The sequence below is a fragment of the Lissotriton vulgaris genome, chromosome 12 (assembly GCF_964263255.1).
Source record: "Lissotriton vulgaris chromosome 12, aLisVul1.2, whole genome shotgun sequence".
In the NCBI taxonomy this organism is placed as follows: domain Eukaryota; kingdom Metazoa; phylum Chordata; class Amphibia; order Caudata; family Salamandridae; genus Lissotriton; species Lissotriton vulgaris.
The window spans coordinates 625,811,354-625,836,871 of NC_141700.1; the positions used below are offsets into that span (position 1 = coordinate 625,811,354).

Consider the following 25,518-nt stretch of genomic DNA (forward strand, 5'->3'; position numbering starts at 1 on the left):
ACTGAGCTAAACCCAAAATTGACAAATCTCTCCCCCTGAAACCCATGCCCCAACAAGGATGGGAAAAGCAAACAGAAACTTAACTTTTATCAAGTTTCCCCAACTGAGGAATGCTGAGCACAGGAGGCTGATAACACTATTAATGTTTAACAGACCAGCTAATTTGAGTACTCCTAAACACACAAGTACTTGACACAAGCTTACTGTGACGCCCCGAGCACCTAAGAAAGTAGGAATTAGAAATATTAAAATTGTGTCCGGCCGGAGAAGTCTTTGGCACCACAAGGAAAATATCTAGCGAGTTGGAACATACGTATTACATGTGTTTGAGTGTGTAACAGTACAATGTGTGAAAGGATAAAGCGAGAGACTGGATCCTTTGTAGTTAGTTTCTTGGTGGCTATCTTTGCAGCTTTAGAAATATGCAGATACGGGCAGACTGACCCAGAGGAAGAGGGGGAAATGTGAAAAGGAGGCAAAATGGAAAGAGTGGAAAATCGGGACAAAGGGAGAAAGCAGGAAAGAAAAACCTCTAAAAGTGAGAAGACAAGTAGCATAAGGTGTGCAAGTGCAAGAGAATAAAGAGAAGGCAGCCATGGTATTCGGCAAACAGTCATTGGGCAGTGCTAGTTTCCCAAGAAAAAAAACTTGGGGACACTATACTTTCCTCCCCCACAATTTAGCACTGGTTTGGAAAATGTTGGCAGCTTACACCCGAACTAGAACTTTTAGTCTCTCCTTCTCAGTCAGACCTAGTCTACCTTAGCACTTTCACACGCCAGGGTTTAAGCACTACAAACACTTTACAGACGAAGTTTCAAAACAACAAAGAAGACTCCAGTCTCCAATTTACCTGGGTAATATAAACTTCATTTCCATTGTCCCTAGCATCCATGTCCCCATGTTCCTCCCATCTCAATACCGTACCACAATCACATACATCTTGTTTCCAGACAAAAAACTCCCTAACAGCAGATGAAAGCAGGTGGCCCAATTGTGATGTGCCAGACCTTCAAAACAGCATTTCAGTTCACCTCGTGTAATTAGTAACATTCTTGAAGTGGGGTTCATTGCCGGCTTTGTATACAAAGTAATACTCACCTGCAGGTCTGGGGCACCATTAGTGACAGCCTGTGTTTTGCATCTAGCACTCTCATTAATGAAGTCTCGGCACCATGGTGAAGCTAAGATGTGTAAAACCCACACAGCAGGCACTGCAATCTTATGGTCACAGACTCATCAACAAGGGCAACTCCTCATTTCACCCTTCCACAACAGACAAAATGCGGACCATTTCAACTTGGTGGTAACAACTAAAAAACGCCTATTTGAGTACATACACTGCAGAACAATCATGTAGTATATATAGTTAACTAAACTGTCTCTTTGTTTTCTCTACCTCACAAGGACAAAAAGCTGTGAAAGCCTCTTACGTCATGAGATATTTAGTATGGCCACAATATACCTGAAGGTAAAGCTAAATATAGTGACAGAAGATTAAGGAACTTGTTTATCACCTACTTAAAGTATATTTATTGGCTTGGCCTCCGCACCCTGCACTCCTATACAACATAAGACTTTGTGGTTGTTTCATCATTCCATTTATGCAGTCTATAAACAAGCTAATTGACAAGACAATTCAGAATTGTGTAAGAATTTCTGAACCCAAGAAAACAATGGTGTGGCCCATTAAATCACATTGTCTCCTTTTAGCTCTGGCTCCATGACCGGTTGTGATGGAAGCCTTGCACACGAGAAGCAGATCACAAAGAGATCCATTGTTGTTACAAATGGACTACAAAGCACTGATCAAAGCAAGGGGTGGTTTAGGTTTCAACCAGGTCGCAAGTGGGGGTACTGGCAGCGGTGTTTGGCCCAGGCCTCGCTCTGTACAGGCCTCGCGCTGCTACTGTTGAATTTATTTACTTAATACAAAAGCAGGCCTAACCTGCTTTTCTGATGAATTAATAATGAGGCAGGCAATGCCCTCGCCACCATATACCGGTGAAGCCTTAAAATAGGTCTACAGACTTAGTTTTCTTTTTATCCGAGGGCCCCATGCATCCCAGAGGGGCCTTGCTTGATGCTGGAGGGACCCAGGCTCCACAGAAATTTTCTAATAGCCCTGGATTTCAAACTACTGACCTGAAGCCAATCAAAAATGAGGCAATAAAAACCTACAGGAATATCACCTGAAGTGAGGTGTAAGGCTGGTTAAGACGTCCCTCGAGGCCACCAATGACTGTCTCAGGTGGAGAGGCAGTGAACAGCGGCACAGGGCCGACTCAATGTATGAACAGCTCTGACTGGACTCTGGAACCGTAACACGGATTAATGTATATATATGGCTTGGGAAGACTAGCAAGGCAGCTCTTGCAGATATCATCTCATCCCCGCTACCTCCTTTTGTCATCATGGTCTACGTTCCCCTCTCCTACTCCCCGTCAAAGTCTGATCATGACAAATTCCGATCTCCAGCCACCAGCACAAATTAAGCACTGCAGCTGCAGCCACAATGGTTGGTGAGCCCCCTCAGATCACGAGCTACATCAAAGGCCTCCCACAAAGAACGCACTTTAAAGATGCACTGTAGAAACCTTGTGCACAATGCCTGCACAGTGCTTCAGGACCACCAGTGGTAGCAACGTGCCGTGCAAGACGGAAGCCAACAGAATGCCACTCAACACAAATAATGTTTCCATCATTTTCAAGGTATCAATTATTTCGCTCATGGTGGTTCAGTTCTGCGAAACTCAACTGTCCAGGGGTCCTGCTTTCCAAACATTTGATGCCAAACAGGAAAAAGAAGCAAAACTCATTACCTGTGCAACCCACCCTGCCGGCTGTTTGTTTAAAGTCAAATTGCAAAACTCCTCCTGTCGGGTATCAGCAGCTCCCCTGCGTCAGTGTGTGTCAACACAAAGGCCGCATACCGAAACTAGCGCCTCCAGGCAAAAGCAATTATGCAAAAGCAGTGGGTAGAAGGGAGGGGGGGGGGGAGGGGGGGTGTTTGGGGGCGAGCCACAGGAAAAAAAAAAAAAAACACCCTAATAAAACAGAGCATGTAAATATCAGCAAACACAAAGGGCTTTGTTTTTCACAAGTTTACCAGGATACACAGCAAGGTGTTACTGCCACCTTTTAACACACAAAGGAGAGCGGAGGAACCAGACAGAGCACCGCAGGGGTGCGCCCGTCTCAGGGCGGCCTGCACGGCGACCCTTTCGGCCTCAAGCAAACATTCCCTAAATTCAGAACGCTACCGACCGGTGCCAACTTGTTTCCTGCGCTTGTGCAAGACTTACAACTAGCGCCCTCTCCTTCCATTCCCGAAACCACCTCCGTAAAGAGCTAACAAAAAAAGAAAATAGTATAGCTCCAACGTGAGTGTGCAGACGTTATCACAGGTCGCAAAAAACAAAAGTGTGCAGTAAAAACTTCTCTAGAGCGTTATATCGAACACAGATCCCTCCTGTATCACTCACGGAGTGTGTAAAACAGAACACCTGGCTTATTGAAAATCTCATGAAAGAGGAAAAAGAAAAATCACCAGGCATGGCCACTGCGAATGTGTAAAATAAATTACAGGGCGTGGTAAATACCCGTGAAAAGCATAAAAAGAAACCGGGTCTCCAAGTTTCATTCGCCGAAGCACAGAGTTTAGTAACAGGAAACGGCTGTAAAGTATAAGAACTGGAATACACAAGCGCGCGAGAGCAAGCGAGTTAAACACATCATAAGGTGTAGTAAGGCCTTCCTAAAGTGGACCACCACAGAATTCCCAGAATCTCCAATGCGAGTGTGAACACAACACAGGGCCTAGAAATGCTGCCAATCATGAACAAGTAATGGGTTCCCCTCGTATCGACAACGCGAATATAAAACAATTCACAGGGTGTAGTGCAACCCTTGTAAAGCACAACACCAACCTTAGAATCCTAGTATCACCATACCACTAACATGTGAAACAAAATCACAGGGTGTAATGAAAACGGAAACATAAAAATACCACCAACCAACACGTTTAGTAGACACAATCCCAGAGAGAAGACCTAGAAGTGGTCGCCACACCAAAGGACTCTTGGATCCGCGTTACGCCTCAACGTGAGATTTGCTGAGCAGTGCGAGATTTCGTAGAAATGAATGTGCCTGCATAAGATGTCAGAGAAGGGGGATTTATCATCTCCACAAAAACAAGCTTTGGCAAAGCCAATATAGCTCCCCTTTGGTCCCATCAGCTTTGCCAACGATTTTAGCCCTGCTAGACAGCATCCCAGATGCTGCACAGCATTGCTTTACAACAAAGAAAAAAAAGAAAAAACGCGTTCGGCTGTATAATTCTGCAGCCATGCACACCAAATATTTATGCACCTACAAAATGACAGGTGCAGTGATCAGTGACCAGCATATGCTCTATGTAAGAAGCCACTCCCCAAGGGCTGGCCTCTACACTCGCCCCACATCCATCCATAACAGGCGTAACCAGTCAGGTGACCTTGCTAATAAAAAGGGTCTGGGCACATGTGCCCTGGGCCAGTTCTGGTTACCCAAACTATGTGTCTGCGTGGTGACTGGTGCTGCACGAGGGCATAGAGTTAAAACAGGCATACACACAAAAAAAGTTGTTTGTCGATCTGAGTTGGGTTGGCACACAAAAAACGTAACAGCATAATATGGCACTGTGAGCCAATCCAGGAATACTGATGTACGATACACGAAGTGATGGGTGAAACATTGGGGGTTGAGATTAGGCCAGAGGCGCGTAGATGCCTCCTTAACATATAGGAGCCCACTGACCTCACCACTCACACTACACAGTGGGTCATTCTCGGCTACATGGTAGCAAAGAGAAACGTAGCCCAGCTCTGGGGGGCCTCGCACGCACCCACCCTCACAGACTTGAAGAAGGACCTTGATTGGTGAATGCTGAGTGAAAAGACGGTATACATAGCCCGCGGCTGCCCCCAAAAATGGTCCAAGGTATGGGAGCCCTGGAATGAGTAATGCGACAATGTGTGTGTGTTCCACCCCGTAGTTTCGACTGTGACGATGCCCCCTCCCCAGGATTCCCAATTAATTATCCTACTGTATTTGTATAATGCAACTGGCTCCAGTGATCCCATCCATTGTCTTTGCTGCACTGTACGTCGAACTTGTTAATAAAAAGATTTATAATTTTTTAAAAAGTAACGGGGGGGTCGGGGTTGTGATGAATCACAGAGCGCCGAGGAAGCAATAGGAGAGTGGGTGGGTGAAACAGGGCGCATGGATGAGGGGGAAGGAACACGGAGGGTGGAAGGAGAACACAAAGAAAGATACTCTGGGACGGACAAGAGAGTGTATGCAATGTGGTGCTAAGCGGGAGAGACACTGTGGGAAAGCAAAGCAGGGGTGATAAGCACAGATGGGCATAAAATATGAGCAGAGAAAGAGCAACATAAATGATCACCGAGGAGGGGGGAGATGTACATGAGCGAAAACAAGTGCCTAAACAAAAAGAAAGAAGTAGCACGTGTAAAGAGAGCAGTGTAACAATATAAGTGATCCAGGAGAAGAACAAATAAGAGGGGAAGGAAAGCCCCCACACACACTAACATAGGAGCCAACTTCCAAATTATCCAGGGGTTGGGCGGGGGGGGGGGGGGGGGAGTGATTAGCTATAGGGCACATTCTTTGACCTTTAGGACATCGCCGGAAACGATGTTACAGGACAATATTTTTTGATAACCAATTTTAATGGCATTTTTAGGAAAACCAACATAATAGGCCTCCTGAAAAAGGGCTGGAACTTGAAGAGTATGTGTACATCTACTAAAACTGTGTGCCACCTACCCAGGTCCACGCCTGCCAGTCAACCTGCTATGAGCACCATGCAATCAAAAAGTCATAACCCAGTATACAAAAAAAGAAGAGGCATTTTGTAATAAAATAAAAAAAGGCACCTCACAAGTGATTATTTTCTTATACAGATCGGAAAATAATTGCTTAGCAGCAGGACAAAAATCCATATAAGAAACACTGACCACTGCCTGCACACCTCCTGCGTCCCGAGCCAGAGTCTTGCCTTGAGAGTCACAGACACAGCTACAGCCTCCAGGAATCTAGCAGATTTCTACCGAAACACATCTGTGTTGATGGCCCTGTCTTGGGCATCCCAGTCCCACCTCTCTCACCTCCCCCAGGCTGGAGGAAAGGGAGTAAATCTTGTCCGTGCCATGAACAAAGGTCCAGCCTTGGAGAAGAAAATACATGGAATCTACTTTTTTCCCTCTGTAAGGCACGTGGGAGGTGACGGTCTGCATAAACTGGAGAAGATAAACTTGAAGTTTTCTCCAGCAGCTGCCAATGGATGCGTGCACTACAGGGATGACCTTACACCACCATGGGAGCAGTGACTATCACATTATTTCCAGGGGGGCTGAGTTCCTTGAGTCCCCATAAGGACAGTGCCACTGCACGCTAACAATTGAAAGCAAGCAAATTAAAATAATAATGAAGCCACCAATAGTTATCAGTGGGTGGGCACAGGACAACTGGCAGACAATACATCTTGCGATATACAGCAAATGCAACGTCTAGTAGGCAAGGACCAATGCTGAAAGACACCACAGAACATGCAGATTACTTCCATCTGTGTACAAGGGGGGTGAGGTCTTTAAAAGAGTAGACCAAAGATATGCAACGAAGAGGTGCGGCCTAAGCAATTATGGGTGGGTACTCAATGCAGGTGAGCAAGAATCTTGTGTTTCACACAGCGTGCCACCTGACCAGTACCTGGGAGCCTCCACGTTCTCAATTACTGCTATCAAACGTATGACAAAACAGCAAAAGCCAGACCAATGCTTGGTAACCGTGGCTGATGTCAAATCAGAAATAATGATACTTTTGTAAATTCAGAAATCACGAGACTGCCAATCAAACATGACTACAATCTTTAGTAGGGTCTTTAGAGTCTCTCAGTCATTCCCATACTCCACTACACTCTAGACCTCTGCAATCTTAGTGGGTTTTTTTTTTTAGACACTTGTGCCATTTTTTTCCCCCACATGTTTTTGAAATCCCTCCTCTGCATATCATCTCACTCCTCTTCATCACAGTCTTTTTCACGTTTTCCTCCTGCCTGTACATCCATGCACCACCTCCCCTTCACCATGCCCACTCACAAACTCTTCTCATTCCCCACCAAAGACAGCATTTTCTTTTGTCTATATATTTAATATATGTGAATACCCCCTCCACTCACACATACAATGGAAGTTACTGTAAAATGATAACTATTTGCTCATATATGAATATTGCTCTGCAGGGAGGCTAAGGGTTGGGTGAGACTAATTTGAACACCTTTAAGAGTCACTGATGCCTACAGTGATAAAATAGCACCACCTTCAGCCTTCACCCACCCACCTGACCGTACCCAGATACCTAGAGGAGAACTCAGTTCATAGAGTGAACTATAAAAGAAATTACATGTTTTAACCCCTTCGCTGCGGCGGCAATTACGCCGCAGCGCTAGGGGGGAAGGGGGGGGCGAGCAGCGGCCGCATGCTCGTGACGGAGCCGGTCCGTCACGAGCCGCGGTTGAGCTGTGCTCGTGACGGAGCGGTTCCGTCATGGCCCCGCCCGCTCAATAGAATGCGCCGCGCAGGCACGAAATCAGCGCCGCGCAGGCAGGGCCATGAGCGAACGGCTCCGTCATGAACACAGCTCAGCCGATGCTCATGACAGAGCGGCTCCGTCATGAGCATAGGAGGGGTTAAGAAAAAAACTACAGAAACACTTCTTGTGTAAAAAGTAAGTACCCATTGCAAGATTAAGTAGAAGGTGAAAGGTCAACAGGGGCGGATTCACTGAGATGGATTACATGCTGCAAAACAGATCAGTGTATTTGCCTGTAAAGTTATTGAGATGAACACAAATTTCACTAGGGACCCCTTTCAAAGTCCATTTTAACAAGTGTGCCTTGGTTTCACACACTATACATGGCCACACAGCCATGAGTAACAGACAAAAAAGTATCTAGGCAACTACAGAACCAGAGTTTTCCCTTACAATTCAAGGTCACTACACTTCCCCACCAACAACAGACTACGTTTGGGCATACCCGACTGGCTGCAAGCACCTGCTTGCCACAAACTCTGCTTCCATTTTCCAAAGTTACAGGAAGTAAGACACCCATTAGCGTAACTACAGATAACATATTTCAGTCTCAACATAATACTCACGAAATTCTAAAAAATATCCATCCTTAAGCCTTGGGGCCATCAAGGTTGAATTCCTTTATCCGACATGGATGACTCACTACCTCCAGATAAGGCTAGATTTCCTTGTAGAACAACTGATTTGATTGAGGTCAGCAATGGGCAAAGAAAAGCACTCGATCAGCAAAGTAATGAGAATTCATTCAGTTACTTCCTGTCCAACCAGTCTTAAGAATGCCACCTAAACAAAGTTCCCTCATAACCACAACATCAAAGAATATAAACTGAGCACTAGCCCAGCCAATTGTACCAGGCATGTAGTAATCAATAGAAGAAGCCTCAAGAGAAGAAAGTAGCTAGGGTATGTGTTACACCAGGCAGGGCAGGCTTTAGCACTGGTGGCGGCCAGTGTGACAATCTCTTTTGCACCCCAACCCCCGTAAGACCTCCTCCTTGGATCCCTTCACTGTCACCTGTCAAAACTACCACTCATCTCTCCATAGCCCATCTCTCAAATACATTATATTTGTTTTAAACCACTGGGAAAGGCTGTCTTTACTAAGCCACTCAACTATCCACATTAAATACAGATCTGTTCTTTGCAGCAGGCTTATAAACCCCTAGCGAGTAAAAACTGCCACTAGACAAAAATCCTATCTCCCTCTCTGGTTGCAACATTAATTACAAAAGTTATCACACATTTCCATTGCCGCCTGAAAGCTGGACACACAAGGAACTCTGCAGCAGGTGCTTTTAAATGGTAAGTTATTGCTAACACAGCGCCCCACCACCCCGGAGGTCAATGTCCCCGTTCCAGTTCAGTGCCCGGTGCGACCGCACTGGTCACACCACCCTAAAGCCGGTGCTTGTGGCCCTCCTGACCTTTACATGCAGCCCCCTGGTGAAAATCAGCATTGAGCGGATATGTAAGTGACCGAGCACTAAACAGAGAGCAAGCATTTTTAACCTAAGTAAAGGAAAAGAAGCAAAAGATGTCCTGCACCACTCATCTTTAGGTTATTCTTCGTTTTTAAAGACATCTTGCAACTGACATGTAAAAATATGACACCGTTTCTTAAAGTGCAAAAAAATTGCATTTCATTCCACGCTGAAACGTTCAGCTTAGTACATGGGATTATATCAATGAGAGGCATTTATTAAAAGAGACAGTTACAAACATGAATTTAAACAGCCATGCTTCTTATCAGCCCAGATTTTAGAGACAGTTCACAACCAGCATATTTTGGCAAAGTGGTAAAACCAGGATTAAAAGTCAAGTCTCCTGGTGCAATGGCTAAAGTTTTCCCACGGTTCCATCTCTAGCAGTGGAGGTTGGGTGTTTGTGTCTGCCGCCTCACTGAAGTGCACATTTTGTGTGGGGGGGGGGGGGGGGGGCCTTTGTAAAGATTTTTTATAGCACTTGCCATTGTAACTGAACCTGTTTCTAAGCACTCCTCTAAGGGACTAAAGGCGCAAGGGGATTCTGAGCCCCAAGATTCTATTGGATTCCAATTCAATAATCAAGCTACTTCCTTTGTACACTTGATTCACCAAAGGTAGCAATACCAAGCCCGAAGGCTTACCCCAGGGCACGGAGGAGGGATACCAACTCTGATTCAGCAGAACACAAAACTGCTAAATCTAGGTCTTTTCTAGAGACTGGGGCCTAAAATAACAACTCACTGTCCACAACACGTACATACTTGCTTTACTTCCCTTACGTCTTCCTTACACCCACCAACCATTCTATGCGACCCTCGGTCATGCCACAGACCGTACTTTTTGGCCCCTGGAAACATGCCTGAGAGAACTCGGGTGTTACACAGTTAACCAGAGTGCTGCGAGAGGCTGTCAAATAGTTCACACCCTTCAACGCAGAGCTAGTTACAACATGCTCGCTTCAGGGTTTAGCACTCTGGCATGCACAGCTATGTTCACTACACAAGGCATTAATTAACTCTTTCAATTCTAGCGGAGAGCTTAGTAAAATCTAACTCAACAGCATGAGAGAATTCCACCGGCCTTGTACATAGTTTAAAGCTGGCTGCCACTTGCACAAATCTGACATGGGAAAGTACCAATCTATTTTGAAGATGGGGTGGGAAGGAGGTCCGCATCTAGCTACAATCGGATATGAGAACATTCCTCCTACATTTCATATCCTAAATTGAATCTCTTTACTGTGCCTAGTCATCCTCGTTACAGAACTTCCGGCATACTCCCACAGGCTAAAACGTAAGTTCATTTACAGTCTGTCTGCTATTTTGACACTCTTCTTCATGCCCCTTTAGGAGAGAGATTATTTTTTAGGCACCTTTAACGCCTGGAAGTCGGATTAAGCAATAACAAATAAAGACTCAATATATTGTGTGCATCTTACACAATTAACATAAATAGTGTCGTCTTTATCCGCAAATGACAGTGAATACCGTGGAAAAAAAATGTGCTCCCATGGCAAAATTAGAAGAGAGATATCTGGAATTTTAGCAACTACCACCAAGTTTGAACGTTATACATTTTATGATGTCCAGTGGCTACCCCTACCCTAACGGCACATATAATTTAAGTACCTCTCTCGTCAGAGCGAGAAATGGCCAGAAGTACGCACATATTTCAAGATAGAAAGAAATTATTTTGCACCATAGAAAATAACTGATCACATTGAAAAAAAGACAGCAATGAGCTATTGCACCTACAACCTAATTCTACAGGCAATCGAAAGGCTTAATACAAGTGACTACAAATGTACACACGGAAATGCAATTTTCAGAAATGCTAAAAGCACTCTGGGAATGTTGTAAATCCAAAACATCTGGCACATTTAAGCGTAAACTTATGAAACAGCTTAACTCATTTTTTTCGCTGACTAGGCCCTATGTACATCATAAGTAGGCAAAAAATAGGGTCTACAAGTGTTAATCAGTTCTACAACTCATTGTGTCTAGTACGCATTCTACCTTTTCAAACTAGAGCCACAAAACAGTAAGGCTAGGTCTACAACCTAATTCTACAGGCAATCTAAAGGCTGAATACAAGTGACTACAAATGTACACACGGAAATGCAATTTTCAGAAATGCTAAAAGCACTCTGGGAATGTTGTAAATGATATTGGCCTTGTAAAAATTGTCTGGTAATAGCTTCAGAAGTATTATTTTTGTACCAATATATGTGAATCAAACAAGTACATGATTTGGGGGTCTCTCACAAGTTGTTTGGTTGTTTTTGTACAGAGCTGAATGTGCCCAAGGGAACAGGTTGCCGGTGTGCCCTTTGACATCTCATTAAGTGTTTGTAAAGTGCAGGGCCTGCCAGGAGCAGGCAGTTCAGCACTTTGAAGGGTGGAATCAATGCAAAGCATTAGAACGTGACACAGATGATCATGTACTGAAACACCTCTGTGGGAATGGGAAATATAAGCTAGTAGTAGCCGTGACACAGGCAACAAGCCAGGAAGTAAAAGCAGCAGAACCTCGATGTTTACTAAAGGAGGGAAACAGCCAAAGTTTAGATGCAACTGCCAGTTGAGCGAGATTGGAAATACCCAGGCAGAGTTTTTATGTTTGACAAAAGGCCTCCCAGGAGGTTCTGTAAAAGGAGAAGTTAGTTTGCCATTTCTTTTCAAGCTCTGATGGAGGTCGCAATAAAGATTGGACGCAGGGCATAGACTGCGCAATGGGAAGCAAACAGATTCGCAGGGGAACTGGAATTATGCAACAGGGGAGGACAATTATGTGGCAAGGTTTACCATAGTATTCGGAAAGGAAAGGCAATACATGCTGCATTTCGTGATAGAGTTAATACTATTTTGTCATTTTTATACATATTAACACTTAATGGGCAAAAAGTGTTACCCTCATTAGTACCAGTATGACACAAATACAGCAATAAGCAACAGAAAGATGACCGATCAACTTTAAGGAGGGTATTTCACTGTGCAGCAACACGAGTTGCGGTGTTTTAATAACTTCTGACCCGTTTGACCTAGAAACTTGTTTATTTAAATCTACAGATTATGCAGAAAATGATGGATTATGGGGTAAATCCATAATTAAGTGGAAATACCACTGCTGCAAAATCAACTAATTCAAATGGCCCTGGCCATTCTCTGTTCTGCTACCAAGACACAGTGATGCCTCCTAGGTTCTTCCATGGTTGCAGATGCTGTATCCTCAGCAGCTTGGAAGGAAAAGAGTGGAAAAAAAAAGACTATCGCCTCCTTTCCCAGTTCACTGACGAAGCACTGTAGCTGCTAATTCACCACACTGAATTATGAGTTGTATGCCCATAGATATCCAACCCCCACAATATAGCCAAAGCAAATGGTATACTGACTGCATCAATTTACAGGAACCAAAACTGGCCAAACATCCAATTGTTCCTTACCTTTGCCCAGCACAGTCCCAAACTCCAGCGACCTCTTGTTCACCGAAAAGGTGTAATTGTCAGGTTTGAAACCTGGTTTGCATAGTGTTCCCTCACCAAGCCCTCGTCCAACCTAACCAAGAAAAAAAATGCACAAAAACAGCTATTAAACAATCAGCAATGGAGCTGATCAATCTGAGGTGCACCCAGGCAAGGACACCTCCACAAAATACGTTACGTGACATGGGCAATCTTGTCACACACAAAGGAGATGATATTACCATTACAATATACTATTGAATACTAGATCTCATTTACATATTGCAACTCCCTCTGCCGAAGGACTTCATGACGAAAGAGACCAAAATGGATAGCAGAAAAACACTGTGAAATACATTGGAAAGCCAGAGTTTCTGGAGAGAAAAGACAATTCTATTCACTAGTTTAAACATTTCATTATAGGTGCGGTTAAGCAGGGTGTTATTTCCACTTCCTGTCCGGGCGGCCATCTTCTGACTCAAATACTACTTTTTGAGCGACAGGACGTGTCAAAAAATGGCTGTGAGGGCCAGTCGGGTAAAGACCAGACAGGTCGGTTGGGGGGTGGAAGGGAGTGAGGCAGGAATGGCAGTGGACAGATGAGGCATGAGGCCTAGCTAGGAGCAGTTTAGGCGAGAGGGTAGAGCCAGGACTGGCGAGGAAAGCTAGAAACGAAGGTGGGGGCCAGGCAGAGGCGATAAAGGAGAAGCGAGGGCTTGCGGGGTGAGGAAGTGCCAGGTAGGGGGCGACTATGAGGTGGGCAAAAGTCAGGCAGGGGAGACGTGGGAAGCATTACACACGGACTACAACATCAGGCAAAATAAGCCAGGAACACGCAACAGGATTGGGCCAGTCTGGTAAAGTTCCATTTGGAAACTACAATGATACATTTTCCGTAAACCTGATCAGCCGTCAGTGAAGTGCAACGGGCCAGTCGAGTAAGGGTCCCCTTGGAAAAGTATTTATGGAAAGAATGGTCACAAAAGTTCCGCTCACGCGCCCAACTGGGGCCGGGTCTGTACCGCGAGTTTACCTGCAGGAGGAAGCAAAGAAACCCAAAGCCCCACAGGAGGGGCCGGTGCTGTCCGCCCATTGGCCGAGAGTTCAGAGAGCGCCTGGTGTGGGGTCCTCGCAGCGCTGAAGGTCAGTCCCAGTAATGAAGGAAGAGGTCAGCACTCAGAGGCCGGTAAAAGGCGCCCAATAGCCACAGGTCAGGCTCCCAGGTGCACTTTGAAATACTGTCGGCGGCGTGTCTTGTATACAGGTCGCACGTTCCGGCGTCCCGTATGAAAAGTGCAGCTTCCGGCTTGACCAGTACAGGTTCTTGTGTGTTCCGGTATTTGGGGTCCTCCTGTGCACCCCCACTGTCCCCAGAGGCTTCAGACCTGCTGTTGCCTCTTCGCAGTCGCTGCTCCACTGAGAGGCCCCGCCCCTCCTCCTGTCTATAGCACGAGCTGACCGCGGACACGACCCAGCCCGTGGCACGTGACCCAGCACAGGTGAGGCGCCCCACCCCGAGGGGAGGCCGCTCCCGGCGGGTCCTACAGCCGCCGGTTCAAACTTTAGGAGAGGTGGTTCTGTGAGAGTATGTTCAAACATTAGAAAGGTGCATTTCTTTTTATCAAGGTAGCACTTCACCTTAGTGTGCGCCAGTGCTTTAAATGGGCAGTAATTGTCTGCACTTCTTTAATTTGAAAGGGAAAACACCCGCGCTTCCCAGGATTGCTGCAATATATTTAATGGGAGATTACAGGACTTCTCAAGAGCAAACAGATACTCTAACAAGCATTTACAATGCAACGGTTTCGCCTTTGCAAAAGTTAGAGATATTGGCATTGTAAATGACAACATTTTTATTTATGTGTTGGTTTTGAAAACAGATAAATAAATGTCATTTTCATTCACAATGCCAATAGCTTAATCTCTCACAAATGCCACACCCACAGAGACCCCCTCACACAGAGCCCCCCCACACACACACAGAACCCCCCACACATACACCCACACAGAGCCCCCCCACACAGAGCACACCCCACACACCCACACAGAGCCCCCCCACACACCCACACAGAGCACCCCCACACAGAGCCCCCCACACAGCCCCCACACACACCCACAGAGCCCCCCACACACAGTCCCCCCCCACACACTACGAGCCCCCCCACACACCGCGAGCCCCCCCACACACTGCGAGCCCCCCCACACACACCAGATAAGTTTCCGCTCTCAAACCTATCTGCACTCTCTAGCAATACAGCACCCTTAGCGCTTCCCGGGGGTGTCCAGCGAGGCCAAAACATTTCGCCTCGAAGAGCCCTATTAAGGAAAACGTTTCATTGCATGTTTTTCTTAAATGATTTTGTTTCCTCTTCCGGATTATATCCGGGGAAAAGGTGAAGGGGTATTGGGGGGTCTGTCTTCAAAGTTGAACACTGCGCCCTAACTTTTCCCTCCATTGTAGGAAAGATTCAGCAGGACCTGAACACGTGGAAAGCTGGTAGTAGTAACAATATCACTACTATTATGATAACATTAACTAACGGTCGCTGCAGCCGCTATTTATAATGTTGACACGAATACCAATATATTAATAATAATAATATTCCATTCACTCTTAATATTGAAAATATTAAATGTGGCACCGCTGCAAATGGCGACTATTGTCATATAGTTTTTATATGTCATTGGCTAGCGCTATACACATGAAATGAATAGAGGTAACATGTTACATAACTGGCGGTACTTCAAATAAAGACGCAAAAGAGACCCCTCTTATGCACTTCTATTGAACATGAACATTAAGGACCAGAAAATTCCTTTGCAGGAAAACTTCAATTCATTTTAAATATAGTTAAAACCTGTGAGAAAATGAGGTCTGTGGTGCGGAAGCAGAGCGGTGAAGCGTTACTCTGAGGGTAAACCATACATATGTACTCAAACCTGGAGGAACGTGTTTGTGAAATACATACGTAATAATCAACTTAAAAAACAGGCGGACACATATGGGGATGGTAAATAACACTCGCAGGAGTAGAAAACAGCAACGGAAATCACTTCTCGCAGGGAAGATGCAAACGTTCGAGAAACCGTAGGAATATATTTTAAGAAATCTACAAAGCCTGTGCACTTTTATTTTAGAAGACCGGCGAATTAGCGAGGTCAGGGTTATTGTTTTAGCTTGAAGAATCTGCGAGGTAACTTAAAATGTATTTACATTTCGGACAGAGACAAAATGCACAATTATTAAAGAAAGCCACACGTCGACTAGGGAAAGAGACATCAGCTTGTTATACAGGAAAGTTGCCACTGCTGTGCGACTAAGACAAAAGCAGGTGTAGCCGGAAAAGGTAGAAAATGTTCATAAAATAAACATAACTCGCTCAGTCACATAAGAACATTGGCTCGTGCAAGACGCAGCGCCATCCCCCATAAAATCACAAACCCACCATAACTTGCACACACACTGACACACATGCACACACTCATACTTCCACACCCACACAACTTGCACACACGCTGACACACACATCATAACTTTTGCACACACTGACTCATGCTTACAAGCAACCCGACACACACAACTTATGGACACACTCACAACTTGCACACAGGCGACACTCACAGCCACCACTTAATCACACGCTGACAGTCGTGCACGCACCCATACTTGCACACTGGCACATTCATGCAAGCACCCACAACTTCACACACACTGACACACCTACATTTTGCACACACACGGACTCATGGCTGTACATACACACATACACACACACAGACACACCTACAGTTTGGCACAGCCAGGGCCCTCACATGCTGCTCAGAAAGATGGATAAAAGGCAAAAAGGAGAAAACAAATGAAATAAGCAAGGGAGGGGCCGGGGGGGGGGGGTGTCCTGGGCTTTCACCCTGTGCGTAGGACGGGCGGGGTCCGTTAGATTCTGGCCGCTGTTATAATCCACTCTGGATAACAAGAGTATTTACACAACGTCCAGACTAGGAGGGGGGAGTTGGTGAGTGTCTCACAGTACAGCCCATAAACGGTCAAACTGGACAGGACCGCACAGTTCTCTTTGTTATACGAAAGTTCGACACTGCATACAGCAATTGGATCATAGGACCTTGCCGGCAAACGAAAATCTGGAAACAACGACCCATAAACAGTAACACAAAACATTAAGGCAAGCAATAAAAATATAACATATTCGTTCCTAATGCAATTTACTGCCAACACGGCGTTCTGCAGACAGGCGTTAATCTGACGTATAGGCTTTCTAAAAAAAAAATACAATACAAAAAAATCGAAACCGCTAAAATGTTATACTACATAAAACAAGATAAACAGTCGAACGAAATCATGAAGAGTACAGTAAAATAACCACTCTCTCGCAGGGAGTCTACTCTCTTATATAGTGATCTCATTTCAATTCAGCACCACGCCGCACAGAGCCGGGGGCATTTCTGGTCTCCGGGCTGGAGTAGCTAGGAGACCGGGGCGCCGGCTATGCAGGCCTCTTGCAGCAGGCTTCCCGTGGGCATAGGTCACAGGGCGCCGGAAAGGTCAGAGGAATAGCGCAAAGAACGTGGAATTCGGAGCATGGGAGCTCCTGAAAACTAAAACTGGTGCTATATAATGAAGTTAACAGCACATACACCATCAACGCGTATGGGAGGCGACAGAAAGGGCCGTCTTGCAGAGACATACAGAATTTGAATGCAAAAGCCCATTCATTGCCAGGCCGGCCCACTCAGCAATCCATTCAACAATACTACCCAACCTAAGAGGTGGGCCTATAGCGTAAGCAGGGAGTTAAATACTTTCTTTCCAGGACCCTGACTCTCACATTCTCAAACAGAATCCCGTGTTCAGGGTATTATAATTGGTGAAAAGTGAAAGCGGCATCACTAAATTAAAAAAACGTAATAGGCCCGAGTCCCAAAACTTTTTTTTTTTTACGAACATATGTTAATCAGGTGCGCACAGAAAGCATTACGATAGCCACAAATCGAACGAGTATTTAAAAGGATTAGATGTAGCGCAAGGGTGTTACGGAAGAACGCATGCTTCATGTTAAGGGCAGAGAGCACGTTCTGTTTAGATAGTTGATTAGGGAGTCAAAGGGTTTTGTTTAAACATAAAAAAAATTACATTAGAAGAAGTTTATAAGAAGATAACTTGATTTTAAAGAACTCGTTCGTAAGAGGAATTTGAATAGGGCAGTTTAACGGAAGCCTACCGTTGTGGGATGAACGTCAGAGGATTCCATTCAGTGGAAATGCGCGAGGGCTCTCTCGAGGCATACGCATGCGTGGAGGAGTTTCAGAGTGGATATGGAACAGAGTTGCGCTGCGTCTATGCGCGTGCTTTGTGAGTGATACTGACAGGCGATTTCTCAGAGAGGAAGACGGAGATTTAATCGAAATATTTAAGTTGGTTAATTAGGAAAGGAAGGAAGATTTGAGGCGATTATGTAAAGATAGATGAATATTAATATTGGTTGCTAGTTGAAACAAGCATTTACAACAAGAAATAATGGCACAAACGGGGGCAGAGACTTACCTCATGGCCTCGGGAGACGCTGCTCGGAAAGCACAGCGTCCTGTAGGGATTCGGGGGCGTGCTCTCCCCTTCCCATTGGCTGGAAGGTAAAATTCCAGCCAATGGGAAGAGGAGAGGGCGGGACTTAAAAAAAGACCCAGAAACGCCCCCGAATCGCGTCAAGGCGGGCCCTGAACTCAGTGACGCTCCTCTCCTCCAATGGTTGGCCAGCATTTACGAGGCCAACCAATGGGGAAGAGGGGCGTGTTCAGGCCCCCATACTACAAACAAAAGATTTCGGCTCCGCCCACCCACTGCTTACGCAGTGGGACGGTAGCCGAAACCTAAAAAGCTGTATTTAAAATGGGTACAGAATACCTGCGCTACTTTAAATTGAAAGGGAGTGTGGTTACCAGACGGTCTGGATTTACCCCGGACAGTCCCGGTTTTCAGAGGACTGTCCAGGGGGTCTCACCACCATGGACCACCAAAACGTTAGGGGTGGCAGAAGTGACATCTCACACCCTTGACTTATATAACATCACAGGAAATTACATCATCATGTCCTTTATCTCTTCACTGGAAGTGATGCCACGTGGCCCGTTGGGTGCTTATAGATATGTCAAGGGAACCTCACTCCTTTCCCTTCTTTTAATATATAAAAATTGTGTTTCAAGAGAATATAGTGCTACTGAACAATCACAGGAGCCAGCATTATTCATACTACGCACAAATAGCCGTGGTTTTATGGTTCACCCTAATGTATACCACTATGGGAAAGGTATTAATATATCATATGGAATATTTTCGTTCTTATGTATACATTGATATACATATTGTAATAAATATGAACTATGTTAATCCTTATTGTCAATACATTCCGATTCCTGATCGTTTGCAAAGCACTGTCACGTGTGCAATTCACAGAGCCGAGTTTTTTTTACACACATAATTGTTCACGTATTAACAATTAAAAAAAACAAAGCAGCAATTTGTTAAAAAAATGTGTTTGATTATTAGTTAATTTTGTTTTATTTAATTAGAAGAGTGTGCAGTGCATCGCTGAAATGATATATTTTATAAAACCTAAATATCATGCCCTGGTCCCATAGAAAGCCGCAGAAAGTAAGCAATGCTCAACAAGACACAGTTTGCTTTCTGTTTTTGGAGGGGCGGGTGGTGATCTTTGAAAGTGGTGAGGCGTAATACTTGCCGTGAATTGTAGCAAGAGAATGAAGTACGTGAGCTGGACTTTTTCTAAGGGGAATACTAGGGGTGTAATCTCCAGCCCTAACATTCTGAAATATAATTGGGTGAAATAGTGCATTTCGAACCAGAATGACATGATAAATTTGCTAAAAAGGCATAGTCTCTGAAAGGGCACTCATTAAATATTAAAGACCTTTCATTATGCTCAAGGTCAATAAAACTAGACAACATTTCCCCCCAAAATGTGCCATGAGGTTCCTTTGTGTGTCAAAGGTGTCTTCATTATGACAGAGCCAGAATGGTGGCATGGGTGCCTCTCCCTTCCGTTTGCCATTGGTGCCCCTGTAGACAAAAAAAACATTCAATATGCCAGTGCCACAGTTTTTCCACTAGTGCTGTCCATATACATGGGTGACATTTATTTAAAACATTACCTCTTATATGTTCGGACCAGCAAATTGGTTACAACTGCCCTCACCATAGTATATCATGGTTGTCCTTTCTTAAGCCAGGAATTACTATTAGCCAGTGCCAGCATTTTACAACTGGAACCCTGTGCCAAAAATGTAATCCAGTATGCCAGCAACAGCATTTTCCATGCCTGTCCCTATATGCCGGGTTTAGCAGGTTTGTCCCAGTATCATGCTAAGAATTGTCTCTAGTATTCTTTCACAAGTATTTTGACAGGAGTGCCTCTATAAATCAAGAATGGACCATCTGCAGACTTGCAAACATAACAATACATTCTCTCTCATACTCACTTACATTGTCTCACTCATTCACTGTCACTCTCATTCAGATATACTCAGTGCTTTAAATGGGCCGGTACTCACCGGTATGGAGTACCGGCACTTCTTAAATTCATCTCTCTGAGTACAGGCACTTCTCTACTGCTGAGGAGAGTACCGGTAATCATGAAAAGGTTGGCTCATTGGCTGAGGGTGCTAACGAGCAGGAGTGGAACGTGTCTTGCAGCTAAGGCGCCACTTCTATAGCCCGATCTGAGCCCCAGCTGAGCTATTCAGCAGGGCTCCTTTGAATAATGTCCGGTGTTCACCATCACACTGTACTTGACAGAGCAGGGTCCATTCTGGCCCTGTGCTGTCAACCACATTCACACTATCCTCTGCATTTGCGCACACACAGGAATTATGGCAGTCCCCTGGCAATGGCAATTAAAAAAGCCATGGTGAAGAGTATAACATGGCTTTTAACATACCAGAGTCTTTTGTGTGTATGCTTATGTTTGTGTGTTTGCCTGCATTTGTAAGCCTGTTTTTTGTAAGAAAAAAGTGAGAGTGAGAATCAAGACACTCTCAGGAGGTATTTTAAAGAAAATGGGAGGCACTTTGTGTGTACATGTCTGCTCGGCGACAAAGGTTCATAAATAACGTAGTATGGAGGGTTGATGGGTGAGTGAGTGGATGGATGAGTGAGCAAGGGTGGATGTATAGATGGATGAATGGATGGATGAGTGAATGGATGAATGGGTGAAAGAGGGTGGATGATTGGATAAAAGGGCAGATGATGGGTGGGTAAGTGAAAGATTGGATGGATGAATGAACGGGAGGGAGGATGGATGAAAGGGTCGATGATGGATGAGTGAAAGGAGGGAGTGAGTGAATGGAAGGATGGCATGAAAGGGTGGGTGGTATAAAAGAGTGAAAGGGTTGATGGATAGATGAGCGAAAGGATTGATGGATGAGTGAAAGTGTAGGTAAAGAGATAGATGAGTGAAAGGATGAATGGATAGGTTTAAAGATGGATGGATGGATGGATAGGTTTGGATATGAAGGGTGGACAGACGGAATGGTGAAAAACTGAATGATGGATGAAAAACTGAATTCATGACAGAATGTAAAGGGTAAATGGTGGGCATCATCAGGTAAATGGTAATATGAAAGGATGAATGGATAGATCGATTGAAGAGACAAGGGATATCTTCTGGGGAGGGGCATGATGATTTGCTTCTTTTTCTCGGTGCCATAAGAGCTTTGGTTCGAAGTGGGGGTATTTTCAGTTTCTTCCTACTCACGTGCTCAAAAACAACAGCAATTAACAGTATGGTATTAAGAAGATCCAACTATTGCAAAAAAGGAAATGTTAACATATTATTGCATTTCTCTTTCATTTTGTGTAATGAGTTAACCTGCTTTGTATATATAAACACATTTATCATGTGTTTTGGTGTGTGCTGCAACTATTATAGAAGTCTTTAAGTAGCATCATGTCTTGTCCTTAGCCCCATCCCCATCCCTATCCCCTGCCACTCATTACACCTCTAGCTCATTTTAATGAGTACCTGCACTTATTTTTTCCCATTTAAAGCACTGGATATACTCAAATTATCCCACACTCTCTCTGACTCACTCATTCTTTCTCACTCAGTCTCACTCTAACTCGCGCATTCTCATTTTTTGCACTCTTTCTCACTCACAATCCGTCTTACTCACACTTTCTCACTCTCACAAACTCACTTGCATGCATTATTAATCTCATTCATTTATTCACACTTTTCCCACTCACTATGAAGCACTCGTTCTCACTCAGTCACTTTCATTTACTGGCATGATCTCCAATAGTCTACAAACTCTTTCCAATTCATACTCGATAACTCACCCTCAATTCCATTAATTCCCTCAATACTTTTCACTCATTCTAACTCACTTAGTGACTCTGTCTCACTCATTCTCACTCACTACCAGCCTCTCACTCACTCTCACTCTCACTTTAACACATACGCATGTTCTATCTAATAAGATGAACTCTCAGATGCACTCACTGACGCAACATACATTTAAAAGCATTTACCATACCTCGCTGGCTGTCAGTGAATGTCTATCCATGAGGGGGATTATTCCTCTGTTTCTGGCACTGATCATGCCATTAACGAGGCCAGGGGTCTCACAAAAGCAGCGCCAGGGGTTGCAAAGAGGAAGCCAGGTTCATAACAGCAACACCTGTAAACCTCTAATCGATGTTCATTCCCCCGTTTCCCCACATTTCTGCTCTTCTTTCGAGCCTGTGTACTTCCCTCTCGCTCGCTCTGTCTCTTTCTGAGTTCTCTCACACCAATTTCTCTTTATTACTAATTTTACTGATGTTTCCTGCTCTCTTTGAACTTTTTGTCTCACCTCTCCCACTTATCAGCCCTTTCTCTCAGATATATCCTTTTCACAAATCCACCCTCTGCCTCCTCTCTTTTTAGACCTTTTATCACGCCTGCCTCTTTCTCAATTTCATTCTCACTTAGCTGCGTCTTTCTCATTTATCTGCTTGTCACATCTCTCACCTGAGTTTTTCTCTTTACCTCTGTAGTTTCCTTTTTGCCTGTTGCTGGTATTTCTCAACTGTCTGTGTGGTGTGTTCTCTTCCTCTCTTCTAATCTCTCTAATGTCCCTGACCACATACTAAGGCTTCCTTTCCATCCCTTTCACCTGTTAGTGACAGATATTTAGACTCCCTTTCTTGCCAGCACGCTTAACTTGTAGCTATTGTTACTTTCTGTTTGATGATAGCGTTCAAAACACACTGCAGAGAAAGCTCATAACAGGCCCCCCAGTCAGAATGGTGGTAACATTTTTTTTCATTGCCGAGTTTATTACGGGCAGACAAAGGTGAGCACCACTGTTGTTCATGGCTAATGGCCTCTTCTGCTATGGGTCGCAATGCCTGTGCCAGGGGTCGCAAGGGGCAATCCAGGGGTCGTAGTAGCGGCCCCCTAAATGTAGACAAAGGTCAGGTCACCTGAAACAGAAATGAAAGGTATGCTCTCCTTTCATAGCGCCTTGGAAATCTTAAATAATTGAAAGAATTTATAGATTTCTGACAGGCAGCACAGGAGGATATCCCTGCCTGCTTCAAACTGAGACACAGAGTGGGGAGGAGGGGGCGCAGGGTGGAAGTTCTGACATACCTAAACGTAGCAGTATAAAAATGTGTGTGTGTGTATATGTGTATATATATATATATATATATATATATATATATATATATATATATATATATATATATATATAAACACATTTACAAGCCTAGCACATATATATAGGCACTAAAAAGGTTTTTTTCACCCCCCCTCCCCGAGCCATACCCAAGTTTGTCACAGGGCTTTAAAATACCATTTACATGCCTTTTGTGAACTTGTTAACAAGGCTTTGTTTCTTTTTTTTTTCACTCGTTCCAGTACCCCCTGGGTTCCCACTCTGCGCATCCCTTACATTTGTATTTTACTTTTATTGCCACAGTGAGAGAGTGCTTTTAGTGAAAAGGCATCTCAGCAGTAGAGAGATGCCACCTTTCCAAAAGAAAAATACAGGCGTTGGTTGTATAAAGAGTCTGCAAAGGCCTCGCCTTGACACTAAATTGGGTTGTAAATCCAATGCTATGTATTCATTTGTGTAACATGTCTTTTATGTCTTTGTTTCCTTTAATTATTAGTCATGGATCATTAATGCAGCCCTAGAACGCATTTAAAAGTGCTTTCTATTTATATTTGCAGTTTGAAGTATGCACAGATATGTGCTCGAAAAACATCTTTAGCTGATTTTGCTTATTCTTGTACTTGTTGTAACATAAAAATACCAGTGGTGATGGTAGAAATCTGATCAGTCAGCAACCCAAATCAGGAGAGTGAAAGTTTGTTGCAGGATCAGCATATTATTTATTTCCTCCCCCCTCCATCCCTAATTGCTGCCATAATAGTAACAGTTAGCTTGTATCTGAAACCCTATGACAATTCACAACTCATTCTCACTGCTTACCCTTCACTTTCACGCTCACTCTGCACTCACAGCGATCACACTGCATTCATATTGCTCACCATGCACCTGTGATATTCACCCCTGTCCTACGCTGCACTCACACAAGCATACCACTCACCCTACACTCACAGAGATCACACTGCATTCACACTGTTACCCTGCACTCACACTGTTCTCCCTCCACTTCCCTGTGATCCCATGAGCACACCGCTGACCTTGCACACACAGCGACCACACTGCACTCAAGCCCCCTGCCATGAACTCATGCTTTTCACCCTGCACTTACACTAGCACACTTCTCACCGTGCACTCATATGACACTTCACTCACCTGCCACTCTCACAGCTCATTCTGCAATCTCACTCAAAAAAACACATCACTCATGATGCAATCATTCCTCTCACTCTGCACTTTCACCCACACCCAAACTCATGTCACATCACTCACCCTGAAGTCACTCCTCTGAATCTATTCTCACAGTGTCACATTGCTCACTTTGCACTCATATAGGCTCTTCTGTCACTCACACAGCTCGCCCTCTACTCACATGGGCACAGCACTCACCCTACACTCAGACCACACAAACAAGCACAACACTCACCCTGGAGTCACACAACTCACCCTGCACTTCTCTCTCTCACTGTGCACTCACATGGGCAAACCTTTCAGCCTGTATTCATACAGGCACTCTGTTCATCCTGCCGGCACACAGAGACAATAGTGTGCTGGAACTCATAGGGACACACCACTCACTCTGCACTAACTCCTCTCAACATGCACTCACCAGTCATTCTCACAGATCACCCTTCACTCTCACCACCCACCCTGCACCACACACAGGCATACCACTCATCCTGCATTTACACTGCTCGCACACACCCCTGCACTCACTCCTCTCACTCTGCACACACTCCTCTCACATGACACTAACATGGGCTCTCCTCTCCCATTGCATTCATGCAGCCCACCTCCTTAGGGAAGCCCACCCTGGAAAAGATTCCCAGGAGGGTCCTGGCACTACAGGAGCTATAGAGGTTCAAAGGGGAATGGCCTCTGGGTACCTAGGGGCATGGTCCACTACCACTAGTATATAACTGTGCCCAGATGCAGTAGGGGGATTTAAGGGACCAACAGTGTCAACCCCAACCCTCTCAAAGGGAACCCCAACCACTGGGGGTGGGATTAAGAGGGCCTTTGTTGTGCCACCCAACTTACAATCATCGTACTTCCCAGTAACAAGAGAGGGAAACGTTAGAGACCTCCGATAGTCTTGACCATTTTGAAACACCACAAGTGGAGGATTTTATCAAATTAGCCCTTAGTGTGTCCTCAGGTTCCCCGTTGGACCCGCTACCTCACAAATTATGGAAAACTCAAGGAGTGAAGCTTCTTCCGGCCCTTAGGCTG

The 25,518-nt window shown here is 44.8% G+C and overlaps 1 protein-coding gene and 1 long non-coding RNA gene across 3 annotated transcripts in view; one reads left to right on the forward strand and one right to left on the reverse strand.

Moving 5' to 3' along the window:
- The window catches only part of CDH1 (cadherin 1), a 189,061-nt gene extending 174,960 nt beyond the window's left edge, over positions 1 to 14,101 (reverse strand). Inside the window, exons 1-2 of one of the 2 annotated variants that reach the window (XM_086945773.1) lie at positions 13,634 to 14,101; positions 12,583 to 12,694 (exon numbers count right to left, since the gene is read on the reverse strand). In XM_086945773.1, coding sequence (XP_086801899.1) covers positions 12,583 to 12,694; positions 13,634 to 13,693 — 172 coding nt within the window. In that variant the 5' untranslated portion in view covers positions 13,694 to 14,101. The remainder of the gene's footprint in view (positions 1 to 12,582; positions 12,695 to 13,633) is intronic. The other variant, XM_086945774.1, reaches the window with a different exon arrangement.
- Positions 1 to 25,518, forward strand: part of LOC147677877 (uncharacterized) — a 115,914-nt gene that overhangs the window by 25,325 nt on the left and 65,071 nt on the right. The gene's annotated exons all lie outside the window — the stretch shown is intronic.